The sequence below is a fragment of the Paralichthys olivaceus genome, chromosome 5, assembly GCF_024713975.1.
Source record: "Paralichthys olivaceus isolate ysfri-2021 chromosome 5, ASM2471397v2, whole genome shotgun sequence".
NCBI classification, from domain to species: domain Eukaryota; kingdom Metazoa; phylum Chordata; class Actinopteri; order Pleuronectiformes; family Paralichthyidae; genus Paralichthys; species Paralichthys olivaceus.
The window spans coordinates 17,601,015-17,627,957 of record NC_091097.1 but is presented as its reverse complement, the minus strand read 5'-3'; the positions used below and the strand labels follow the sequence as shown (position 1 = coordinate 17,627,957).

Below are 26,943 nucleotides of genomic sequence, written 5' to 3'. Positions count from 1 at the left end.
GACATTTTTAAGTAGAATAATTTATTGCAATTCTTTATTTATTCCTCTGTTTTAGTTCATTAACAATAATTACAGGTTTAAAAGCCAAAAGCATTTACAGAGCATACAAACTAATTGCATACACACACACTACAATCAGAGACTCAATAACAGATGCTTGTCACGGCACGTTTCGGTTACCAGTGGTTACGAAAACGCGTCGGCCGATTCACGTTCCTCTGAACCATCTGTGCCACATCTGCAAACTGTGCCTAAGTAAGCCTCTTCAGCATGTCAGCGCAGCCTCATCACCACTGTCATTCTTCTGCTATTTACAAAAGCAAAATGGAAACACGAGGAGACAAGACTCAAAATAAAGAGAGTATTGCTCTGAGTTTCTCATTTAAAAACTTGGTGATGACTGTACAAAGTTACAAAACAAGAATGATCGAGCATTAAGACTTCAGCTGTGTGACGATGGCACCGGAAAGAAGAGGGCGAGTCAGGAGACGGAGAAACGCAGGGCAGGTAAAAGTTTTGAAAAAGATGAGGACAAACAGAGAAAATGTATTTTAAACAATCTGAGTGCTTTACAAATTAATTAAAATACACAGATCCCAGTTTCTCTAATTGATCCAATACTGACTGAGAGATAAGTTGTTACATTCACGTCTCCCCATCACTGGTTAGCTCTTCAGATTATTGCAGGAGTTAAGCTTTATTCAGATGATTGAAGGAACGATAATTCCAGGATTTAAACATAAAAATAGGATCCAACCTTTTTTTCATGGGGGGGACTCAACCACATACTAACATTTATCTATTTAAACCCATCCCTACATACATGCAGAGTAAAACTGAGCTCAGGTCAGCGCCTGAGGGGAAACCAGCAGGTACATTCAACACGTGCGGACCCAAAGACACGGCTGCTACTTAAAATAGTTTCCTCGTGACACCGCAGATCGATGTTATACTACATCACTAGGCGGCTGAAAGAAATTCAAGAACATTTCTTTTTTTATCTAGTTTTCTCAGGTCATCAAACAATCTGAAACAACTTTGTAAATCAGCGTATTGTATTTGAGGACATTTGTGTTGTCACAGGCTGAAATACTCTATGCGTAAAATGAATGAATGAATGAATCAATGCATGACCGAAACGATACACTTACTACTGCTCTGCATTAAATATTAATACAGTACCACTTATACTGCAGCCTATGCTCCATTCAGATCTCTCAAAAACTGGCTGCTGAAGGGTGAATGCACTTTAAGATTTTGCAAAATGTGATGTTTGAGAACCAGGAACTGATCTGACATGGAAGTTGGAAGAAAACCAGAGTGAGATCAAAACTTGCATATCTGAATTGCTGAAAACCGACACACTAAACTAAAAAGCAGCTTTCACACACCTCATGTCACTTTCCCACATGAATTTATCCAAATATTTACCAGCGGGGCACAAGACGACCACTTTTAAAATAAGCTTAGGTTAACATCAAATGAAAGATAATTGCTGCCTTCTCGGTCAAGCTGATTTAATATATATTCTATAAAAAACACCAATCAGAAAGTGGCAAATGAATGGATCATTACTTTACATGTGGAAGAATGAGAATTAAACCAAAAGCGGAACACACGCACGCCGACCCACTGGCACTTCTGGGTGGCAGTAACTGCTAATGGGTGCAACATGCAAAGGTTAGAAGGCAAGTGCAGCTGACTCAGTGTGGACTGTATGAATTGTGTGTGTGTGTGTGTGTGTGTGTGTATTAGCATAGTAGTGACCACCACCACAAAACAATAGTGGTGAAAACCGTTATGAGAACATAAGACACAAAAATAGGGTGTGTGTGTCTTTGAGCTGACGATCGATCAGAATGAGTAAAAAACTTTGCTGGTTGTGTGCGTCGGCACACGCGTGCTAAAAACACGGCTGGACACACTCGAGCGCACAAAAAGCCAAATGTGCTTTGAGCCTTCCTTGAGTTCGACCGGTGACTGGACTCGTCTTCTGTCTGTGCATAAAAATAGTCTTTCTTCATGTGCAAACACAAAAGTTGAGATGACTTCTAAAGCCTCCTGATTTATCCACATCACACCATTCCAACAAGTCGCAACATGAAAATATACTGTAGCCTCACTGGATGGTTTCACCATCACTCTCTACTGTCCTCTGCGTGTGTGAGATGACGTTACGTGAACATGAATTTCTGTTTAGTTTAATCCAGTTCAGATGAGTCTGGTGTTTCTGAACGTGTCTCTGCGTCTTCTGTGTTCTCCGCACAGTCGTCTCTTTTTTGTGACTCTGCAGCAGAAAGCTCCGCCTCTAGATGTGTGTCCTCACCTTCTGGCTCGTCACCCCCCTCTGGTGCCTCGTCAGTGGGTGCCTCTTTGACTGCCTCATCCGTCGGGGATCCCTCCTCCTCTTGCATCTCTTCCTCATCTCTTTGCCCTCCTTTCCTGTCTCCCTCTGTCTCCTCCTCAACCTCCTCCTCCTCCTCTGCGATGGAGGCATCAGGTCTCTGGAGTGAGTGCATCGTGGGAACATGGCTGGCGCATGGGTGCAGGTGCGGCGAGTCGGAAGGGGGTAGTAGCGTGAGCGACTCCACGCTGAGGGTGTCGGCGTTGTTGTCGGTGAGGAGGGAGATGGTGGGCTGGGAGGCCGGGGTGAGGCTCGGGGCCAGGGTGGGAACGGGGACTGGGGATGAAGGAGTAGAGGAGAGTAGAATTACTTCTCCACCTCCCCCTTCCCCTTCTCCGCCTGAGGAGGAGGGCGGAGTGTGCTCCAAAAATGTGCCGTCATCTAGTGGAGAGGAGAGGAGGCACATATTTTTAAGAATTCCCACTGTGTTTTTCTGAGAAGAGTGAGAACTTGCTTACAGTTTCACTTCAGGATAACCCAATGCAGGAACTAAAGATTTACGTTAACTGTTTCACAATAACCCTCTAACAATGAGTCACTGTCTGAAACACTCACTGTATAAACATACAAAACAACAGATTTAACTCCAGAACGAGACACAACTCTTGGATTAGAGTGAGTTTCTCCTGAAACTCAAGACACTATAAGGAGCCCTATCCAGTTTCACCAGCTCGACTATATACGTAGAGCACTCAAACCTTACACGCTCTACTACACCTTAAACAGTTCATATGAACTAAGGCCCAAACAAAGCTTTGAGTACATATGTCCTCAATCATCTATCGGAGGAATCTACTAAGGTATGGTGTTCTTCCATAGCCAGTTTAACAGGTGCTGTGTTTGGATGTAAAGAAACAACATGTTAACCCCCACATGACTCCAGCCATCGCCTTGTTATTAAGACAGGATCTAACCACATGCTCTACATGCAAATTAAGAGTACAGTAAAGATCTGCTGTATAGGAAAAGTGCTCTGAGTTGACCTATTACAATTTTGTGCTATATAAAATATACTATGTATAAATAAATTGATTTGACTCAACTGACATCAGTGCAAGCAACGGCGTGTGTGTGAGTGTGCGTGTGTGTGCTACCTGTCGGACTTTGAGCTGATATAGTACTTGCAGTAACAGAGTCACATCTCCCTGTGCTGCCACTCCCACTGGAGGGAGGCGAGGGTGAGGAGAGGGGTGAGGGACTGTGCTGCGACACACAGTGAGCCACCGCAAAACCTGGAGGTGGCACACGTGTACATAAACACACACGCACAAACACACACCAATTAAAACTATGGTTTACCTTCAACCTTATGTGATTTTAATTTACCCAAAACTTACAGAAAAGATCAATCTATTATAGAAGCGTTCCTTTGGAAAACACATTCACTACTAAGGTGGCTACAAATACATTTCAATTACGATAGACTCACTAAAAAAACTCAGTATCACAAACGTATTGCATAAGCACGTCCTGAAACCTTATCATTTCAAAGTTTTCTACCAGGGGAGCCGGTTTCCTTACCGAGAGAAAAAATAAAGTCCTGTTCAGGATCTGCCGGTTTAATAAACCAGTGGCAACAGAACAGCAAATTGCTATAGCAAATTGTAATTAACTACATTTATTGCTTCACAAATCTGTCTGTGTTTTACCTGGAACTTTATCCACAGAGGCAAAGACTGATCTGTTTGCTGTGGGGTCGTTGGGGGCCCGTCTTGACTGTTCGTAGAACCGGAAAGGGAGGCCGCTGGGTGAAGCATTGGCTGTCTGACCAAAACCCAGAACCTCTGTCGCACTGGGCTGCACTGGCAGGTCCAACAGAGCTGCATACACAGGAAGGACAGGGATCAAAATAAAGCTTCTGCAGTGCATTTAGCGTCAGATTATAAACTGATATTGCAGAGAAAGGTTTCTGCCTCATGTCAGAATAAGGGACTTCATTTAGATTGTCCGAAGAGCGAGTGTAATAGGAGAAAGAAAAATGATGACTCATGTATTTGTATGGCTTCCGTGTAACTAGGAATACTTTTGTGTCTTATTTGCATTGTAAACATCCCCATTGTCTTGTTAATGATAACCAGGACAATGAGGATGTTACTGATAGATTCTGAAGAATCAGAGAGAGGAAGTGCTGATTAGTCAGTTCATCAGAATTAACAATTCAAGAGAATTCTCCAAAAATATGTTTTGTAACAGTACAAACACAAACACCAGGCGCATTGGCCACAGGAGGGTCATTAATGGGTACAAAACAGATTTGAGACTTTTAGAATTTTTGCAAATATTATTTTTTAAGAACTTGTGACCATCCTCACACATTACATCTGTACAAGGATCAATCTTGCCTTCCACACATACTTCCTTCTTTCCCAGCAATACCCAAGGTCGGGTTCCAGATAAAGGGCCAACCAACAGCACATTGTAGTGTCTACGTTGAAGGACTTTCTTACACAATTCAGATTCCCCAGACAGAGAGGAACCAACTTCAACTCTTGCGTTTTTCACCAGTGGCAAGATGTAAGGACACAATGTCGTTTAGGAATTCAGACTCCAGGCTTAACTAACCAATAGGATGCGAACGCCTACATGTAACATAGAGAGTGACAGCAATTCTAGCCTGTGTGGTGTGCTGTTGGAATGGGTGACGCAGGTAGAGGGAGATATATGGGGACGCTGTGGGAGACATGGGGCGTTTGTATACTGTTCCACCTTCTGGTCTCCTTGATGCATCAAGTCTACATTAAACTCTTCTGCATCAGCTGCCGCCTGAGTTCTCCTTTCACCAGCTTCCAGAAAACCTCCATAGCATTTATGATTAAAAAATTTTGGGTCTGATTTACCCTTTCATGTCTTAATCATCTAATATTTATAAAATCGAAACTAGTGAGATCCAGTGGTGTAGTATGATAAGGAAGAGCGACTGGGCAAGTGAGCAGAAACCCACAATATATGAGAGTGAGCTGACCAGGAGGCGTCACCGGATGTTGCATACTGGTGTAACTAACAGAAACGTGGCTAACTAACGCCTCGTTTGCCCTCCTGGCTTCCTAATTACCCACCGGCGATCCTTTGCATCTTCATGCGGCGGGCCTGGATGCGGCCCTTGGCCAGCCTCTGCTTGGCGATGATGCAGCGGATGTGGTCAGCGAAGATGAAGTTGGCCTGGAGGATGGGCAGGGGCTTGGCGTGGGGGTTGGAGCTGGGCTTATGGATGACTATGTTCAACGCTCTGCTGTCGTCCTCAACACCAGACACCTGCATGTCCTGTTGAGAGAGGGAGGGTGAGAGATGAGGAGAGGGGGGACAGGGAGAGGAAGACAGGGTATGTGAGTTTGAAAATGTAAAAAGAAAGATGAAGAGAAAAACAAAAGAGAGGTTGAAAGTAATTCAACGTAATTGAATGAAAAATACAAATCGGTAGGAAGTGCGTTGAGAAATTCCACTTCAGTGACAGAAGTTAACATGTCATTCATAAAACAGAAAAAGGAAGGAAACATTGTATTTAATACAACAGGTTCAAAATGCATCGTAACACGTTACAATACAAGTTTCAAAACATCATACTGTAATTTTTATGCAGATGTTAAAATGTGTTGGAAGGCAGTGTCACTTAAACTTCATGTTGATATAACAGAATACACAGGAAAATGGTACAGCATGACTAAACACGCTTTTAGCTAGAAGACAATTACGTGGTAAATTCTGTCAATGGATGCTGTCTCATGTGACGCAGTATATCATGTATACTGAGGACGAGGACAAAGGGGGGGGGAGAACAAATTTGTGGCTGAAAAAAGAGGAGTTGGGCAAATAATTTAAAACACAAATATACAAACAGCTGCTCTCTTACTTGCAGGAGTCCAGCAAACTTGACCACACCCCATCCGAGGCGTTTGGTTTCTGGTTCGACCAAACTCATCTGGTACACATCTACAGCGAGGAACCTCTGGGCCTGGCCGCCATCTTTACTGACCACCATACAGGCTATGAGGTCACTGTTGTCTGTAACAGACGACAGGCATGAAGGTTAATGTGCTGCTGTTCAATGTAGGTCAAGTCTGTTCGGGTTCCTCACACCTCGAAAAAGACAACATTACAATCTATGTGAAAATCGAAATTTTTCTAGAATCATCAAACTTCTAGAAAATATCTATATATGTTGAAGCACTTTTTGCAGCGGGTTTGACGCAGGTTACAGTTATGGGGCGCCAGTCACAGTGAAGTCTGACTCCTACTGATGAAACAAAAACCGTCAAACCATAAAAAACAAGAAGCAAGTGTGTGGCTAGAGCCAAAATTACGCAAAAACATGTAAGACTTTCCATGAAACTAGGTGGAAGGATGTAAAGCTTATGTGGAAGGGACAAAAACGAGCCCAATACAATTTGGTGCAGATTCCTGAACTATATCTCACTTTATTTAACAGTGTGAGATAGAAAGTTTTAATTATTTTCACCATTTTCCCAGGATATAATTCATGGATCTTGTTGAACAGTGCAAAATCAGTCACATTTAGGGATCTGATACTTATGAGTATGTGCAATTTAGTGCAGCTTGATTGGATTGAAGGGGACAGTTGGGCATTTGAGGAGGTACGCACTTGGGCAATTATGAAATATAGATCCGAAAGACGGCCCTGTTCTCCTATTTCAACAAATGTGAGGCAAGCTGTTAGGTAAGATTTCATGGAGGAGCCACAAGTATGCACTCGGCACTCCCTGCCTCCTAAAGAATTCCATTCAGCAGTCAAGTAACCTGTCACCTGGATCAGACCTTAATACAATGGAGTGACTGTAACTGGGCAAAAGTTCATTGAAGGTCTAAAAAGTAAAGTTCATCAAAACAAATTTAACAATTTCATTTTCAGTTGAGTTTTACTGTTATGAATCAACACTAAAACAATAAACTCCGTACATGTATTCAAAAGAGAAAACACAGCCTTGCTCAAGAGCACTTTCACTATTGAGGAAAACCTCCCACTGATGGGAACACAACAAGACCATCCGACTGAAAGAACATCCCTGCTCTGACACATCTTATGACTGACAATGTACAGTACACCTCTGTGTGTGTGTGTGTGTGTGTGTGTGTGTGTGTATGTGTCTTACTGAGGTCTAACACATCATCTGTTTTGATCAGGTCTTCAGGTCTGGTCAGAGGCAGCTGTGTCTCAGGTTCTCCCTGCAGCTGAAGCGACAGCGACCGCAACATGAAGAACACCCGGATCGCCTGTGCAGAGGACCCACATATACACACAGAGAAATGTAATGTTAAATCAAATGTTCTGCCTGAAACTGACATCTACGATAAACCATTGAAAACGATCCAAAAACAACAGAATGTGACCTTTGATATGCTGTGACTGTGTAATGTCTGTAACACAGTGACAGTGTTATTAAATTGGTATATCAAACTGTTTATCATTACTGAAGGAAAAATGATCTGGTTGTTTTATGTCCTCAAAAGCCTCAAGAAGAAAGAAAGAAAGAGTGGACACACCCTGCGTGTCTTCTCCACGTCCCCACACGGCAGTCTCTTGACAAAGTCGATGCCAGTCAAAGGAGTGCCCGTGGGTGGCAGCAGCACCGAGGCATCCATCATTAGATACTCCACATTGAGAGGTTTACTCTGCAACAGACGCACAATGCAAGCATGAGTACAGACAAACCAGCAGAAACAGCATTGGGTATTTGGTCATGTTTTGTTTTTAGAGGACAGGGGACAGAAAAAAGAAAACACACACACATTAAATCAAGATAAGCTCACCGTCATGCTTCTGTATTCATCTTCAAACATGTCCAGAAAGATCTCCTCTCCCTGTGATGATGGTAAAAAATGAAAAAGAAGCATTGAGAGCACTAATGACAAATCATAATATTTTACAATCACACTTATTTTCAGAGAATGATCTTTTATTTGCTTTGCTATTATTCACATCACAAGTTACTGTGTCCTGTAATGATTTTTACTGGCCCATTCTCCCTCAACCAGTTTCCCTTTTGCAGACTCCCTGTGTTTGCTGAGTGTAAACACAGTGTACAGAAGTAGACACACACAACACTTTTCTGTGGGCATGACAATCAGGACATTCTCCTTTGGGCTCATGGACTGACGCAGGTTTCCAGAGTTACCACAGTCCTCTAAGTTACACGCACTACAACCACAGATTTGCTGAGCAAGGACCTTTTTCTTTAAGTCAGCAAACTTGACTGCAGTACAAATGCTGAAAGAGAACATCTGCTGCAATCTATGTAATAAAGTCAATAAGAGTGAGCCAAAAAAAACTCCTTTACTGATTCCAAAACTGATAGAGGGAAATAAAGAGAGAAAAAGAAAGCATGCAAGTATCACTTTCAATATTAACCATTACAACTTCAAGGAAATGGCTTAAGTTCTAATCAGTCGCACACATGATATAATCTTATCTCCAGTGGATCTGAATGTCAGATACAAGGTTTGAAAAACAAAACAGGTCACTGATTCAACTTCTTCTGTGGCGACTTACTCTTCGGAATATCGCGTCATTAAAAATGTTGCTGCGTAAACTCACCTTGTAAAACCTCCGCAACAAATGCAGACTTTCTTCTCTTGCACCCTTGAAGTGCAAACATGGAAAACAAAAATGGAAAATACACTATGAACCAACATTCGTGTAACACACACAGAAATAAAGAAATATATCTTTATTAAATATATATATTCAAATAATGAATACGTAAAGAAACACACTGCCAATAATTTATGACAGTCATATCAAAACTGATGGTGTGTGAATGCATGGAGCATGGTTTTAGTATGTTCATAAGTGTGTGGATGCAAGGTCCCTTATCTTATCAATATATTGGACCTTATCCAATTCTTTATAGTCTTATGTTTTTCTTCTTATTGTTCCTAAATTCCCCTATAATAAGTTGCTTATAAGCATTATATTTATCATTATAAAGCATGTATTTTTGTTGTAACCTGTGTGACCTTATGAAGTAACACAAAGCAGTTATGGTCTATTCTTACGTAAGGAAGTGTCCAATAGCATGAATAACATTTTTCTAATTCAGCTTCCTCATTCTAATAAAGTGAGGTCTTGCTCATAACAAATTCACTAGCAGTTTGGTACTCACCCACAAAGGTTCCTTATTCTAAAGAACCCTCCTCGTCACACAGCAATTAACAGACTGTGTTTTTTTAATGATGGGTTCTATGTGTGTGTGAAATGATTACGTCATGTACGAGTAAAGCACATGTGTGAATGTGTGTGTGTGTGTGTCTCTCACCTCCAGGCAGGCAAGATGAACATCTTTGATTATACAGTGGTTTCCAGACAGCACTGACTGCTTCAATAAAAGGCAGCTCAGCTCCAGTGTAGCTAGACGCACTTTACCATCTATATACATGTCAAGAGATAAAGATGAGTAAGTGCTATGAGTAACTTACAATAGTTCCTGAATGGCATCTGTTTTTGTTTGTGCGTTACCTGGTTGTGCTGCCTGGCTCATAACCCGTATTAGTCTCTCTGCCAGCACCAGGCTGTAGGAGCTCCTCTCCTGGTCAGGAACCGGCAGCTGCAGCCTCTCCAGAAGATCACGGTTTATACCTACAGACCAGATATGGAAGACGTTACATTACACACATGAACATTTGGACAATGGGGCAGATGGGAGAAATGTTTTATTACATTATTTAAAGTTGAAATATTGGGCCTTTTATTGGCATTTTTACAGAAAATAATTCATGAATCTTGATAGAAGAATATCTGGCATATTTAGAGAACTGGTATCTATGGATGTTTGCAAATTGGTGCTGCTTGATAGAATTCAAAGGGACTGTTGGACCTTGGTGGAGGTACAGTATGTGCTCTACTGAGTGCCATTCCAGTTTTATAGAGAGCTCACGTGTCAGGTAATTCACCGGTTTTGTAGACCAAGCTATTTCAACCACTAAAATGCATGTATGTAAATGAACACAGACCTTTGCTGTGTGAGACAGCATAAAGCAGGCAGAGGACAAACAGCGCGTGGTAGTCATCACTGGTGCAATCAAGGGCACTGTACACCATGTCTAAAAACGGTCTGTGTATATATATAGAGATAGAGAGAGAGAATGTATCAACAACGCAAGCAATTCATTTCCTTCAGTCTTTGCATTTTTACGTCGATCTGCTCAGTGTTCAGATATGTGAAGCATGTACCTGCTTCTCTGTGCGTATGTGCGGGTGGCTGCAGCCGTCTTCTCCTCATCAGTGATGTTCTGCTCAGTCAGCTCAGACACCTTACACTTCTCCATCACCACCATCTCTATCTCTACACACACACACACACACACACACACACACACACACACACACACACACACACACACACACACACACACACACACTCTTTTTGTAGTCACTAGCACAAGTGTCAATACATTTGAATTGTGTTTTTATAAATCATGCTTTTCACATTCACGTCACACACTTTCGACAAAAACACACTGCCATGAAGAAAGAAAATATTTTCACCAGTGATAATGAGTGCACGTCTGAAGTGCTTCCCTCTTGACCTTCACTGGTTCAAAAAGTAATGAAATAAGAAAGAAAGATCGTCATTGTCTGCTCACTCTAATGCACGAAATTTACTTTTTGGCCGCATTAAAATTTAGAGGAACCATTAGTGCTGTTTCAACCAACGGCATTAGAAATTATCATCTGTCCTTCAAAATGATTTTTAAATGTATCACTTATCAATCAATCTGTTTGGTGGGCCGCGTTTCTCCACCCTCAAATGGCTCTGGACTCATTTTGAAACTGCCCATGATGCAATCTGTGTCAAAACCGACGGTTTCAAAACCTTTTCTGTGCATTTGAGCCTTCACAAGCATCAGTTTGTGAAGATGGCTCCACCCTCAGTAAATATTCTCTGCAAGTCTTTTCAGTCAAGGTAAAGAAGGAATCATTTCAGATGAGTTAAATGGCCGAGTTTTACTTGATGCACACAAACACACACACACAGAACGAGAGTGAGAGACAGGAGGAGAGGTGAGGAGCACAGGATGAATGGTGTGTCACCGTGGAAAAGGTCAGTCAGCTGCCACAGGGAATTTGTGTTGGACATGTGATCCGTGGTAGCCATGGTAACCATGAGGGGAAATAAAAAGGCACTTTATATGGGAAGCAGCAAAAAGAGGATGATCTCATCTCAAAACTAGATAAAGAGGAATTTCAAATAAAAGTTTATTTTTGTTTTTGCCGTTTTTCAGTAATGTTTCTGATTCTAACGATTTCATTTTGTCTTTTCAAGTGTTAGTCTCTCTCTTTTCTGTTTGGAGACGAGGGCAGCTGCTGTGGTGGCTGTTGGGTAACCAGAATGCATCATGGGAGACTGTGTCTGATTGATGGTAGTAAAGAAACACACACTAACACAGTCCTGTAACTGCTGTGTCCAAGGAGACACACACACTCACCTTCCGCTGTCTCCCCACTTGCTCTGCTTCCCTTAGAACTCCCACCTCCTCCTCCTCCCTCTGTACCTTTTCCCTTCTCCCGGCCTCCCTCCCTGTCTCCCCTGCCATTGTCATCCCAGGTCTCCTCTCCTCCAAGTCCTCCGCCTCCTCCCCCTCCACCATCCCTTTCATCATCCTCTTCCTCGCCCAGGTTCTTGTAGTTTGGCCTCTTTTGGGTTCTCTTGCGGCCACGATGGCAGGACAGCTCCAGGGAGCGCTCCAGAGACTCGAGGGGCTTGGTGAACCGACGCAGGCCTCCTGCAGTGGTCTGGAAGGTTAGAGAAGGACAAAAAGGAATCAGAGGCAAAAGTGCGAACATTACATATCTGGAAAACAAGTTGTTATTTTAGCAGCTTATCACAAAATCATGAAAGTAGTTCCTTATTGTGTTCTTTCTAAGATAAACCTGGCTAGAAGAAAGCAGTGGCAGCTCTGTTTGCTGCTTGATTTTTATCTAAGGGGGCATTACAGAGGTAACACAGCACCATACCGCAAGTGTGGTTTGTGCTGAATGCACGAGGAGGATCATAGTTTAGTTTTACAGAGAAAAAGAGAGAATGGAAAGGATGTATTTTCTCAGATAATGATATCATGGAGAAAATACATTAGCCATGTTTACGGAAATCAATATCACTACAACTTTTTACTGGTGGACTGCATGCATAAAACAGATGTACAGTAACATATGAGATCCACTGGAACTCTTTTGCACACACACACACACACACACACACACACACACACACACACACACACACACACACACACACACACACACACACACACACACACACACACAGTTGTTTAGTGGCTTTGAGGTCTTATCTGTGAGGCCATACTGGAAACAGACACATTTCTCGCATAAAGAACTCTGAAGACATATGCAGATACACAGGAAACAGCTGGCAAATGATAACACGCTGAGCAAAGATTTTAACACTGACTTACCGTAAAACTGACTAATAGTGGTGATAATTTGAACTAATCCTAGAATTTCGAATAGTAAAATTGCATCACTTCTTCATATTAAAGTGACTCAAGTAAAACCATTTTTTTTTAGATGACAAAACAAGCCACCTACAGAGTCTGGCTGTAAAAGAATTTAAATTTAGCAACATGAAAAAAGATAAAACATAAAACTGGTTAATTGAAGCTATTCTCTCAAGATACACACACAATTTCTGTACACCACCACAAAGGATTATTAACGGAGCCATTACTGACTCTCGTTGAACTGAGTAATCAGTGACCTTACTGAAGAACTTGACAAAAACTGCTCCTGTGGTTCTGATTCATACATTCAACATTCTTGAACCTTGTTACAAAAGACAAAGAGAAAGTGGATCAAGTAATGTAACTCAAACTGAAACTAGGTGGCCCAATTTCAATCAATTTCTTACGCTGACGCACACCACCAAAAACACACATATGCATGTGAACACGTCGCTACATGGATAAACACATATACACCTGTCGTACAGAGTCAGAGGCTATAGACTCATCAGTATTCACTCTTGTTATTCAAATCTTTGTCAAGAACAGCCTCAGTTGAAGTTTCTGAGCATCCCCAATGACTGGAAGTAAGTGTGGATTGTTATATGTTATGTTTAAGACATTATTTTCTGGCTGAAAAAATGTATTGCTTGAAGATTGTGAATGCTTAAGAGGGTGCTTATACATCTTCCATCATTCCCTACAGCAATCGCTATTTTTTGAATAATAACCTGAAGCCTAACAACGGTCAAAGCCTTAGCTTCCCAATGCCCCAAAAATCAATAAAGAAGTCTTTAATCTTCTTTCCCTCTGTGTCATTGCTCTGACAATGGGTATAAGACTGCACTACATCTGCAGCTGAAAACTCTGTGTTTATGCTGTCAGGCATAAACCACAGACTAGTATCAGTCTGTGTTGCACCTGTTAGCTGACTATGTTCTGGTAAACCGCTCACACTCTGAGCCGATGCTGAGAAATTAATGGAGGTCAGGGAGCATGTGAGACAAACCTACAAACGCGTGCACATGCATGCAGGCGTGCACATGCATGCAGGCGTGCACATGCATGCAGGCGTGCACATGCATGCAGGCGTACACACACACACACACACACACACACAGACACACACACACTATATATATATATATATATATATATATATATATATATATATATCTCTGATACACAACTATAACAGCTACGTGTGATTTAAGAGAAAGAAAAAAAAACGGTACAAAAGAGGAGGGAGCTAGAAAGAGGAAGAGAGCAAGCAAGAGAGAGAACACACTTCTTCCAGGAAAGAGATCCGGGTTAGGTGAGCCAGCAGTGTTCCATCATGTGACATAATTTCCTGCCACATCACAGACAAACAGGAAGTGCCATCTGACCACCTGTGTAGACGAAGCACCCATACCTGATCTATTTCATCTGCAATGAATCAAACAATATAAGAGCAGTTCTATCTGATGTGGCGAACACCATCTAGTACATATGCAGAAAAAAAAAAAAAAAAAACACTTTTGTACAACCTCTTAAAAATGAAAAAACTTCAGCAGAAATGCAAATGAACTCGGTGCCTGCACAATGAGCAATCCATGCACATGCAAGCAAAACACATGAAAGACAGGATGAAAGATCCTTATCTGAACTAGTAACAAGATTTCAAAAACTTTATGAGCTTCTCTTCTAAGTGCTAACCAAATGTCACAAAGTCAATGTGGTGCCATCCCCCCCCAAAAACGTGTGTCTGGCTGCCTCCTGATGTGGTCGGTTAAAATCACACCTCCACTCATATTCACTGGAAAAGTAAACTACTTCTTACAACACACACACACACACACACACACACACACACACACACACACACACACACACACACACACACACACACACACACACACACACACACACACACACACACACACACAGAATTACCACAGGGTTTCTCAGAAACGCTCACTACCTCAGCACACCCACCTGGCTTTACAAACAGTCAAAAAATAATCAGAAGTGGGTGAGGGGCAATGACAGAAGAGAAACTGTATCACGGGTGAGAAACAAATTGAGAACTAGAGTGGAGGGAACTCAGATGGGGAAGATTTGGGGAGAGATGAGGGAGATTGAAAGAGGACAATGAAGTAATGTGACAGATAAGGTCAAGCAGGGAAAGACATTGAGACAAAAAAGCCCAGATAATTTTTGATATGATTTATGATACACGAGGAAGAGTTGTTGAAAGATGGAAAGACAGAAAACAATGAAGGTAATTTGCACCATGCTGCCTTGATGTGGGTGAAGGATGAAGAAAAGCATGACCTTGTGATCTCATAACCACCAACATGCTCTTCTGAAGCTCCACTGTGTGTTTGTGTGTGTGCGTGTGTGCGCATGCATGTACCCATGTGGTTGCCTGCGTAGGCGTTTGTGTGCATTTCTTGTTTGTGTGCTGTATCATAGCGTGTGTGTGTGTGTGCGTTTTTACTTACCGTGCTCTTATGTGTGCTGTGTATGTCTGTCTGTGGTGTGAAGACAGACAGGTCCCCATTTAGGATAACATCGGCCAGGGCGTCGACCAGTGGCCGATAGTGGATGATCAGAAACACCTGGAAAGACACATTGGAATTAACTTTTACAAAAACCTCTTTACAACGAGAGCTGTTAATTAAAAATAATGAAAGAAGAAGACATTTCCTGAGTGATGACGCTGCTTAACAACTGTCTGATCTATTTATGTGTGTTGCTTACTTGGGACAGCAGGTACAAGGACACCTGAGGGTTGATTTTTCGCTCCTCAGACTGAAAAACATAGAAGATGAAAAGGTCAAGTCAAGGTCTTAGCAGCTACAGTAAAATGCATCATGAGCTGAGAGTGGAGAGATACAGCACGGAGCTGGAACAACCTAATTGTTTGATAATATTTTAATAGTTTAATGGACCACACCTATGATTAAGGATATTACACAAATAGGCCACTTGATTAGTGCGTATACCTTTGTTTAATTTCTCATTCGGTGCCGTTCCTAGACAGTCTATTAAAATGGACGAAATGATTAATACCTTGTGCTTAGTCCACCCAAACACTTATCTGAGGGAGTTTTTCCTCTCCACAGTCACCAAAGTGCTTGCTCATTGTGGAAACTGTTGGGTTTCTCTATATTTAGATTTTAAGGTCCTTCTATGTAAAGTGCCTTGAGATAATGTATATTATGATTTGGCGCTATACAACTAAATTGAATTGAATTGAAATCATTTTTAATTCTTTATGACATTTTTTATTTTGTTTACTTTTTTCTGTCATCATTTCAGCAGGACAATTAGTTCTGTCTTGGATCATTTAGCATAAAATTGTGATTTGACGGACGAATTCAGTGTTGATATGTTTTAGAGGTAGAAGTTTTCTGCGTTTAACCTCTTAACATCATTGTCAGTTACACGTGTACATTAGGGTAACATACTGTCTCAGGGATGACCAATGAGTACACATAGAGGGGCAGGAACAGACGGTTGAGGAGGTGGTCCGTCAGCACGTCATTCAGAAATTCACAGTTGATGATGAGGATGTCGTTGAGGTAGTGGAGGTGGTCGAGGTGCTCCGCTACCAGGTCACTTAACTTTCCCCGGTTCTTATGTCTGAGACACAAAAAAGAAGAGAAAAAGAAAGACTCCTAGATATTATCACGGTAATGCAAGCGGTCAAGTTTTAAACATGTAACGTTGCGGCTATAACACAAACAGCATGATGTACAGAAAACTGTTCCACTTAAGAAATTAAGTCCATATTCGCTGTCAAGATGATAAAACTATATTATCATGCAATTTATAATTTGGAGAACTGTCACCTAATGAGGCCACCGAGAGAATTACACTGAGAAAGAGACGGAACTCACTCTTCATCTGTCTGCACACACTTGTCCAATTCGATGACATGGCTGCCAATAAACCACACCAGGTTGCTGAAATATGGGACCGCCGTCTTATCTCGGATGTAGTGCAGCATGTGCTGGTTGTCCACTGAGGAGAGTGGGGTCAGGAAGACATGTTGTGACAAGGGCTGCTCATGGTGTCTCTCGTACACATGCAATTCTTAGTCCAAGAAAATTACCCAAATGTGACCAGAAAATACAAAACAAAAAGTAAACATTCAAATCAAGTGACAAATTCAGAAAATAAACCCACCACATGAAGTCAAATTAGGTCCAAGAATTGATTCAAACATTTGAATTTTGCAAATGCAAAATAAAGGGAAACCCAGCGGAGAAGAGGAAACAAATTCTGTTTTTAAATTGAAACAATACCAGCACGAGTTGGGTCTCACATGGTGTAGGTGGACAAATGAAAACTGCTTTTCCAACCTATTGTTTCCACTTTCTCAATAAGAGCCTTCTTTAGACAGGAGAAAGATCTGAGCCGGATTAGATCCAACATTATTAGCAGTAGCAAGAACTTCACTAGTAGTAATCTAATTCACAAGATTTATCATGGTACAATGTTAAAAAATGCAAAACCTCAATGCTGCTTGAAGGTCTACATTATAAAAAGCCCTGATATAAGGTTGTATTATACCAGAACTACTAAAGTGAAACGGAGGGGTATACAAAAAAAACCTGGTTGTACTTTCAAAATGCCAATCCAGTAACAAAATTCCAGTGTAAAAGTGGATGAACTGAGGTTAAAGACAGAGGAAGAATCTGACTCAATAACTGCAAAACCTGTCAAACCTGTCGTGAGCAACATGAGGCCCTCAGCTGAAATTAAGTCTGTGGAACAATTAACCCAAGAAAAACCAAATTAAAAAAAGGCATGCAGGTTTTTCGTAATGTATGCATGTAGGTAGGTGATACAGAATGGTAGAACGAGAACTGCAAGGATATTCATACCAGTACATTTACAACAATCAGGTATAAGTAGGGCTGGGTATCACTAAACACGCATGTAATACCTCATTATAACAAATTTTGTAATAGCTTTCAATTGGAGGCATTAAAATCAACCTATATGGCAACCCTCATATTACATGACAACTGAAATCAGCCACTGACATAGGTTTAAAACTTAATGTAACACTAAGAGTTGTATCTGCATTGATGTACAGTGTGAACAATTGGTAAACGTGTAAAGAAACTAACAACAAAACATGTTTTTACAATACCCAGCCCTAAGAAAAAGTCTAAATGAATGGAACCAACTTACATGAAACTGGAGTTAGGCAGATGGGGCGCGTAGAGGGAGGAGGAGGAGGAGGAGGAGAGAGACAAAGAGAGGAGTAGGAGTGGTTGTTGAAGAGGAGGAGGGAGAGGGGAAACAGACACAGGGTTAATGTGAGTAAAGGGGTGGCTGTGGGGGGGTCGGGGAGGTGGGAAGGACCCTGCAGGTATCTTCACAAATAAAACTACAAACAATGACACACCTTGAAAAGGAACATTTACTTCACCATGACTCTGCACTTTTCTTTTGTGTCGTTACACAAGCAGCATTGCGAGACAATTTCTACAATATTTCTACAATGGTTACTCAAACTATGGGAGTTACAGAGTCAAGACTTCATCGGCGGTGTGGGAAAGTGAGGTTGCACAAGTGTTACATGCAGGACAAGACATACTACAGATAAAGAGACACAGGAAGCCGTAGATGTGCTGCAGTAACTGTATAATGAGGCGGTGTTGTGTCATGTCTCGTCAAGAGAGGTGTGATGTGAAAGAAAATCCGCCCAAAGCACCACCTGCTTCTCCGGGAGTGACAACGGCCTTGAGGAGCCCAGAGAGGCGGCAGGCGGGAGAAGCAGAGGCTGACGCAGCACCGTGCACGAGAGTGAGCTCATTTACGAACAGTGATTATGTGAATGAGATCAGTGAAGCAGAAACTGAACACTAACAAAAGACAGATAAGTTGATAACCTGCTGGATCGTCTCCAACATCTGAAATGTCTTGATAAATGTATATTTCTCTTATTTAAAAATACTTTACAATATCACTGCAGCAGATGTTAACTGTGGAAGAGGAGGAAACGATGACACAATGAATGGAATGCAGCTGATTTGTGATAAAGATGAACTGTGGGTAAATATTTCTAGCAGACAGTGTGTTTGTTATTTTAGGAATATGATGGTGGCTGAATATCCTTGTTGGGCTTTTGCAAAGAAACAAGGGACATTTGTTAATCAGACTGCTTCCAAGACAATGGCAATTGTGTACAAGTCAATTCAACTGAAGTTTGAATAAGTATTTCAATCAAAATAATCAACTTCATCCAAAAGTGGCTTATCAGTACACAACCCAGTCTCAATGAATAAAGTTCAAGGCTAACAGCTTCCAGCAAACTCGGTCTGTATTGAATGAGTCACTAATGCAATTCACTCATTGCTATATAAAATGAACAGATCAGGTTTACGCCTTTTTGAAAACTGAAAAATGTATTAAATGATACCTTAAAAAGAATTATTTGGACGAGGGGAGCCACTCTTTTGTTAGATTGATGTTTTATCACTCACAGCAGAAGGCAACCAAAGGGTTCGGGGCCAAAAATTCAGCAAAATGTGTATTTGTGTTACCTGTTAGTCATGTTCATGCCCCAGAGGCAGCAGCAGCAGCAGCAGCAGCAGCAGCAACAACAACAAGAAGAGAAGAGGCGGCAGGCAGTCCCAGCATCCCATGAGTGAGTGAGCGTGTGTGTTTGTGTGCATGTGTGTGCATAACTAGCATGAGTGCATGCGTTTTCCTGGCACTCACCTTTGTAGACGTTGAGTGTGATGGTGCGGACTGCGATGCGGACCATGCTTTCAGGGTGGTTGAAAAACTTAATGGCCTCGGTGTACAGGGCAAAGTCATTAGTGTGCTGTGTGTGGGAGACAGAGAGGGGGTGCCGGTGAGCAAGGCATGGCATTGCACCGCCGGGCTTTGGCCACAAATGACCACAGAGAGAGAGAAAAAGCAGCTAGTGTAAATAGAAATGATTAACACTGGGCCTGACACCTTGGTCGAGAAAAACAGGCTTTTGTTTTTAATCTAATTGAGACTTGGTGTGAAAATGTAAAATAAAAAAGTGTCCTTACCTCGTGGACCAACTCAAACCCTAAAGAGTTCATGATAATATCTTATTACTCTGTCATTTACAGAAAGTAAAAGAACAGTGGGAGTTTGATTTACACCATATCATACATTCGGGTATGACCCCTCACAAGCTGTGTATCTTATAGTCTCTCTCTGTGCCAGTGACTGATCCTCTACTCAAGCATTCCTCAATCACTGCGACCTTCAACCAGCAAAGAGTCACCGGGAGGTCACAGGAAATGAGGAAATCTGACCCTGAAACTGAACCCGAACCCAGAGTTTGAACTCTAGTTTTAGAGCTGCGCAGATCTGACAGCAACAGAAGAGACCAAATTTACTATCCAACAGCGCCATCTGGAGGCCAACACAGCTATATATCGCCTATAAATCGCCTATAACTCCCCAAATCATAAATGAATTAGGACGAGAGAGAGATTAATTGTACATATGACATCCAAAGTGTTGCTATTGAAAATTATGAAGAAAAGCAGCTTGTGATGACATTTTAAAATAGATTTGAATTCAGATTAACAGAATGTGTGAAGTTTCTTATAGGAAAGGTTTAAACAACACACAGAAGCTCATATGTACCCTGAAGCAGTTTACGGTTGTTTTAATTCCTCCTCACTCTGGTTACATGGAGATCCCTTTTTAATCTGCTTCAAATTAAAGTCTTTGTTCTGAGTAAAAATAAGTTGTAACATTTATCTATTTTTCATTCCAAAGAGGAAGATTTTTCTTTTTTTAATAATTGATGAATAACATTCAGTAAATAATCATCAAATAAAGCTTTTTTAAACTATATAAACGCTCATATCTACAACTCTGGGTCTGGCTTTGGTTGCAGGGGTCCAGCTACCATCAACAGTACACCAATAACTTTCCCCAGCACACACAGGCCAACTTAACGACTACAGATGTTACAAAGAAGGGCAACAACAACATCTTCAGAGATTATTCAGATATACAGTAGTCTTTGATATTACCATCCATTGCCACACACATACACACACATCACCAACTGACTTCACTCTCAGCCTCTCCTCTTTCGTCCCTTCTGTCCTCTTTGTCTGTCCTCGAGAGTTCACAAGAAGGGTTGTGGTCACAAAGTGATAGATCTTCTATGCTTCACCCTTGTTGCAATCCCTCTCTCACCCCATTTTTCTGTAGCCTTACCTCATTGTAGAAGAAGTGCACGGTGTGGTTGTTGAGTTTGAGTGAGAGGGTCTTGAGAAAGGAGATGTAGTAGGCCATGATCTCCTCGTCTGAGAAGTCAAACTTGTGGACAATGATGGAGTTCACATGGTTGTTCGACAAGAGGTAATCTAAGGGTGAAGAGAAGAGTAATAATCAACCTAATCACGTTTGTTCATATGGTATACATCTTAGCAGAGGAAGGCATTTTTTAGGAGCAAGCACTCAGGCTCTCTCAGTGTCCATCCACTAACCATTCCAGCAATTTGAAAACACCACAAACCACAAATAGAAAAAATATTCTATTCTAACACATAATAGAAACATCTTAGAAGCTAATTATATTTAAAAGTCCTCCCAACATTGCCGCAGCCTCAAAACACACCACATGTCCAGACAAAGCAGCAGTCTCAAAATGTTTCTGTCTGGGCTTTTTTTTACTGAAATGCAATACATCATGCATGTGTTTATTTCTAATACTTACATAAAGACGTCTCATGGCTAATGTTCTCAAACAGAATGTTGAGGGTCTGAAGGAGTTGGACGCAGACGTAGCGTCCTGATTTCTGGCGCAGGATGTTGAGGAAGAAGGCAAACATATTCTTCTCCAGAAAGAAGCTGAAAACATAAAGGAGCGCATAAAAATATACAGGATTCACCATTAAAATCATCTTGAAATGATAACAATTATAGATATTTTTTAATAATTCAGAGTATTTCTTGTTCCCCAATATCAATGAAGCCTGCAGGACTGTTTGCTGCATCTCATTACCGCACTTCTTTATCTACATTTCTTATCTGTCTCCACTGTAGCTATCAAATAAAACATAAAAATGCTCAGAAGATATATGTATTTTCTTTTAATGAAAGGATTATTATCACAGTGACCCAAATGAGTCTGAATCTCAGTTCAACTCTTACATCCATATCACTGGTTTAAAAAGTTTCAGCACCAATACAACAAATAATCAAACAGCTACTAGCTTAGAAATATTTATGTAACCATTAACTTCGACTCTTTCAACATCCTCTGTGGCGTCTCTGCTCTCTAAAGCCATTTCCTGTTTCATATGATAAAGCAAGAGGTTTCATGAGTTTGAATCCCCGAGGACTGAAACGCTTCAGTGGGTTGTCTTGTACAAACTGCCACTTAACTGCACAGAGTTCTTTTCTGGTTTTTCATTTCTGGTTTTTCATTTCTGGGACTGATATCTATGAATGTGTGTAATCTGGTGCAGTTTGATTGAATTTAAGGGGACTGTTGGGCCTTGAGTGTGGTATGCGCTCTACATCCTTGTTTAATTATGTTTAAGTCTGCTCAAGTACTCTTGTTACTTCTTTGTGCTTTGAGTCAGCATGCCAAGAAGTAAATTAGTGATGTCACACACAGCTTTGAAGGGTTTGCACTCAGTGACTCAGTTCTCAAAGTTGCTGAAGAGTTGCTACCTTTGAGCATAAATTTAACAAGAATGATCTATTAGTGTTAGTTATAAAGTTGGAGAGAGTCTTTCGAAGTTGAGGTTTGTTGGTTCAAAGATAATCAGATAATCTGATTAAAATAAGCACGGCTGACATTTAGGCACTATTTGAAAATGTGCTGTTCATTAGTTTTGACATGTGCATTCTCTCATTGCATAGATGTGAGGTTATAAAAGTTTGTGCACAAAACTTGTGCTGTATCTCTGAACCACATGCACATTACATCTATAACTGAGAGGACATTGACTGGAACTTACTCAAACACAGAGCTGTCATTCTGGTCGCCCCAGATGAGGATCTCTGTGATGGAGCGGATGGTCTCCACTAGTAGGTTTCGATTGTGGTCGGTCACTGTTGTGTTTTTGGTCAGGACGTGGTACATATACCTGATGGAGAGGAATGGAGAGAAAGTGTTAGTGCTTAGATATACATGTTTACACTGATAGTGATCGAAGGGTAACCTGATGGTACACAACTGTTCCTGGCCTCTCTCTCTTCTCTCCCTTCTTTTCCACCCTCTCCTCCCCACTTTTCTCTGCTCACCCCAACCAGCCGAGGCAGATGGCCGCCCACATTGAGTCTGGTTCTGCTGGAGGTTTCTTCTTCCAGTTAATGAGAGTTTTCTCACAGTGCTGCTCATTGTGGGAACTGATGGGTTCCTCTATGAATTTTAAAGTCTTGACCTTCTATGTAAAGATCCCTGAGATAATATATTATGATTTAGCGCTTTACAAATACAGTTGAATGGCTGGTTTCTATAAAATTGATCTGTCATGGATCCACAAATGAAGCCTCAACACACACACACACACACACACACACACACACACACACACACACAGTTACACCTGTTGGGACAGACTGCAGCTCCACACCGGGGAAGCTAACATGTAAAAGCTAGCTAGCTCACTCATCTCACCGTTAGCATGAGGCCCAGCTGCTGCGAACTGCAACACGTTAATAACCTGCTACTGTTTTAGTTGCTAGCACCTGGAGTCGTGCTAACGCTTTTGCAGGTTATATCACACATGCTAAAGCTAGCTAATCTCGTGCTAGCTGCTACTCACTTCAGATGGTCTAAGGAGTGGATGTTTTTCGTCCTCCCCTGTCCTCCAACCCAGCTCCGCGACCGGCCGAACATGGCTGTGCTTTTCACCGAGGGCTGATGTTCCTGCCAGACGCGTGATTTCTCTCGGTATTAGCGTGCGCGAGTGTCCATTACACCCACTTTCTCCTGGTGGTAGCCAGTTAGCAAACAGAAGGTGAGAGGCGGCGGCGGAGGAGGAGGCAGCAGCGCATGAGGGGGCATTTCCTCTCGACCTCCGTGGTGGTGACTTTCCCGGGAGTTGTAGTTCTCCCCCCCCAATGGAGACGGTTGAAATCACAGAACAGCGAGCAGGAAACAAAACTACAACCTCCACTTCCGGTGTTTAGCAGTGACGGTTAAAGCGCGCGACACGTCCTTGCGCGTTGATTGACACTTGTGAGGGCCAATCACAAGGGGAGCTGCGGGAGCGCTGGGCCAATCAGCTGCCGAGGCTTCAGGTGTCGGGAATGTTTTGACAGAAATGTCGGAAGAAGAAGTTCGAGCCGTGGAAACTAGCGACGCGTGTGTTTCTGGAGGGTTTTCTCACAGCGCCGCTTCGCTTAGAAGAAAAGTTTCAACACGCTGCTCACAGAAACGTCCGCGTTTGTCTTCGCTAGCATCGCATGCCTCTGTTTTTAGCCGTGGCCAGCTAGCAAGAATGCGTTGAGCTAGCTAACATGGTGGTCTGATCGTGGTTCAAATCAGCTATGGACGTTTTCTTGCTGTTTTCCTCTGGACCCTACAGGTAAGATAGCTGCCAAAATGGACGCCCCCAACCCCATCACCCCCTCAGACTGATTTCTAGCAACCGGAGTCCACCGCCACGTCCCCCTCCCCCCCCCCCCCCCCCCCCCCGGCCTCGCACAGCAAGACGAACCCAAACCGTGGCTGCCTTTTTTTTTCTATGACACACCAAATTTATGCCCAGCTAGATTCAGTGGAATCGCTCCTGGACGATCTCCCCTATATGTTTTATCTGGGCCTGTTCTTCGTGAACGTCCTGATCCTCTACTATGCCTTCCTGATGGAGTACATCGTCCTGAACGTGGGGATAGTGTTCCTGCCCGAGGACATGGACCAGGCGCTGGTGGACCTCGGGGTGCTGTCCGACCCGGCCTCTGTCCCCTACGACACGGACACGGAGCTGGATGTGTTCGAGGGATACCTGGAGTGACGGGGTGGTCCTGGAGGAGGTCGTCATCGTGGTGGTCCTGATGCAGAGGACCAGACTGAACTCTTCCTGCTCAATGATGTGCAGAACAAATCTGATGCTGCCTTTGCCTTTGTCTCACACAAACACATCAGTTAAGAAGTAAGCAAAGCAGCAAACTCTTCTTATTATTTCATGATCTAAATACCACACTGAGATAAGTGACACAAGACAAAGTGATTCATGTACTTGGGGAAAAAGTGACAAACTCGAAATATGTATTTTTTGAGAGCAACAAGTTTTATTTCTCATATATAACTTAACACAGGTTCAATGAATTGTGCTGGACAAGGACATGTCAGCTCAGCATCACAACAAGAACAATGTCATAGAGAATATAAAGAGACAAGAAAATGTCAGTTAATGAGCTCAATATAGAAAAGAATCAAATCCCATACTACATACATCTAATTCTGACACGTTTTTGAAATTGTGTGTCCATTTGTCACCAGGTTGTCTCGGCTCAAAAGAAGGTAGCCAGAGGAAGAGATTATCTGGCTGTATCATGACTGTCCCGAGGAAAGACCACTCTGCACCAGATCAGCTGCCAGTCGGTCTGTGGCCATTCTAAAAACAATCAAAACTAGCTGGACATCAAGGAGTTCACGTTGGAATCGGTGTCCTTCGATGTGGACACAGTGAAAGATGATACGGTAGCAGAATGTGCTGCAGGTTGAGAGAGACAACATTTCCCTGTCACACAAAACTGAATGTTCATCTGAAATGTGGAGCATGATTCAGGTTGGCTGTGTCGCTGCCAGTCCAGATCCAGCAGCCCGGCATTTACACCCAACACTTATCCAGGCTGTGCAAGGTGTGGTGGCTGACTGCAGAAGGAAATAATTAGAAACACTTGCCACCAAAGTCACAGTGTGACGTGCTTCACAGTAAGACACCTCAGAGGAACTGGCAGCGTGCAGAAAACGATGTGCACTGTACATCTGATGCATACTTCATCACTCACAGAACAACTTGCTTTACCCTTTTGTTCTTTTACATGTTCAGAACACATGTTGCTGCTTTGCAGGCTCACTCATTATTGAAGGATAATTTAAAATGTGTCGTTTGAGGCCAATCATACTGTATGTGTGCTTCAGGGATGTACACACTCAGGAGCACAGTTAGGAATTCTAGGCACAATGACACTGTGACACTGGACACAGGCTGTGCAACTATAGGTTGTATCTGTTAGAGAGCTCTTTACTCTTTAAGCTCACTTATGAATCAGGATCACCACCCTGCACGTGTCTCACTCTTCACTGTAATGAAGAAAGCATCACAGTTGGTTACCTATGGTACAGAAAATGATATCATAGAGTCAAGGACTGAAACTTCAAACTTAAAGGAAGGGTATGTTCATCCTCAGTCCCACACACATATGTTCAAACAATGTTCAATACACAGGACTCAGAAGCATGATATTGGTTGTGTTGTTTATTTTAGTTGTCGAATTCTGTTTTATTGCACTTACTTTGTTATGAATATAGAATTCAGTTGTTCAAATGTATATCCTCAGCAGCAATAATAAACTGAATTCAAGCAATGGGGCAGTTTAATAGTTAAACAAATGAGATTACGGACAGAATCAGGTAGTTATTCCATACAAACATTTCATTGTTGAAGGAAAGAAGAAAACCACCTTGGGGCGGTGATGCTCGTAAAGGGATTTACTAGATAGTTTGCCCTGTTGGTCTGTGAAGAGCACTTAAAGCCCAGAGAATTAACAAGACTGGCAGTACAGCGGAAACAGTGTCTTCTCACAAAATTGTGCATAATCATCATGGCGCTACTGGCAGCTGACCATTTCAACCATTTCAGACCTATTCAAAATATGTGCACATGCATATCTCATACTTTTAACCAAGCTTTAGTCCAGATTCTTTCATTGCTGGTGTTTTGAATGTTGTGCTCAAGCAACATGACTCTGCTCTGCTGTTCTCACCTCATCTGTTCAGATTGCAGACTCGGCTCAAATGATACACTAAACGTAGCCAGGTGAATTGTTTGCTGCTACACTGTGCAATGAATTAAAAGAAAAAAACTAGGTGGAAA

The 26,943-nt window shown here is 42.0% G+C and overlaps 2 protein-coding genes across 6 annotated transcripts; one reads left to right on the top strand and one right to left on the bottom strand.

The window, feature by feature from the left end:
• On the bottom strand, positions 1-24,029 carry clec16a (C-type lectin domain containing 16A). 5 transcript variants are annotated; one of them, XM_069525619.1, is made up of 23 exons: positions 23,662-24,029; positions 22,852-22,980; positions 21,600-21,733; positions 21,098-21,246; positions 19,601-19,706; positions 16,762-16,885; positions 16,330-16,504; positions 15,620-15,670; positions 15,361-15,477; positions 11,843-12,149; positions 10,587-10,698; positions 10,367-10,467; positions 9,873-9,992; positions 9,673-9,782; positions 8,952-8,996; positions 8,168-8,218; positions 7,901-8,029; positions 7,510-7,630; positions 6,252-6,403; positions 5,461-5,665; positions 4,054-4,224; positions 3,499-3,636; positions 1-2,785 (listed from the first exon to the last, which is right to left on the bottom strand). In XM_069525619.1, the coding sequence occupies exons 1-23, from the start codon at positions 23,733-23,735 to the stop codon at positions 2,202-2,204; spliced, it is 3,405 nt and encodes a 1,134-aa protein (XP_069381720.1). In that variant the 5' UTR covers positions 23,736-24,029; the 3' UTR covers positions 1-2,201. The 5 variants fall into 5 exon arrangements, with proteins under 5 accessions (XP_069381720.1, XP_069381722.1, XP_069381721.1 ...); XM_069525621.1 differs by having other exon boundaries at positions 1-2,680; XM_069525620.1 differs by having other exon boundaries at positions 11,909-12,149.
• A 479-nt stretch (positions 24,030-24,508) lies between these two features.
• dexi (Dexi homolog (mouse)) lies at positions 24,509-26,434 on the top strand. The gene is made up of 2 exons (XM_020103041.2): positions 24,509-24,993; positions 25,344-26,434. The coding sequence occupies exon 1, from the start codon at positions 24,586-24,588 to the stop codon at positions 24,853-24,855; it is 270 nt and encodes an 89-aa protein (XP_019958600.1). The 5' UTR covers positions 24,509-24,585; the 3' UTR covers positions 24,856-24,993; positions 25,344-26,434.
• The last annotated feature ends 509 nt before the right edge of the window (positions 26,435-26,943 follow it).

What these genes read in the sequence shown, in the direction of transcription:
- clec16a (XM_069525619.1), bottom strand. Translation starts at nt 23,735, where the DNA reads ATGTTCGGCCGGTCGCGGAGCTGGGTTGGAGGACAGGGGAGGACGAAA. An exon ending in AAGTGGGGAGACAGCGGAAG is followed by an intron (nt 10,699 to 11,842) that starts GTGAGTGTGTGT and finishes GTGTGTGTGTAG; the next exon opens with AGATAGAGATGGTGGTGATG. An exon ending in TGCTGTCTCACACAGCAAAG is followed by an intron (nt 9,993 to 10,366) that starts GTCTGTGTTCAT and finishes TCTGGTCTGTAG; the next exon opens with GTATAAACCGTGATCTTCTG.
- dexi (XM_020103041.2), top strand. Translation starts at nt 24,586, where the DNA reads ATGACACACCAAATTTATGCCCAGCTAGATTCAGTGGAATCGCTCCTG.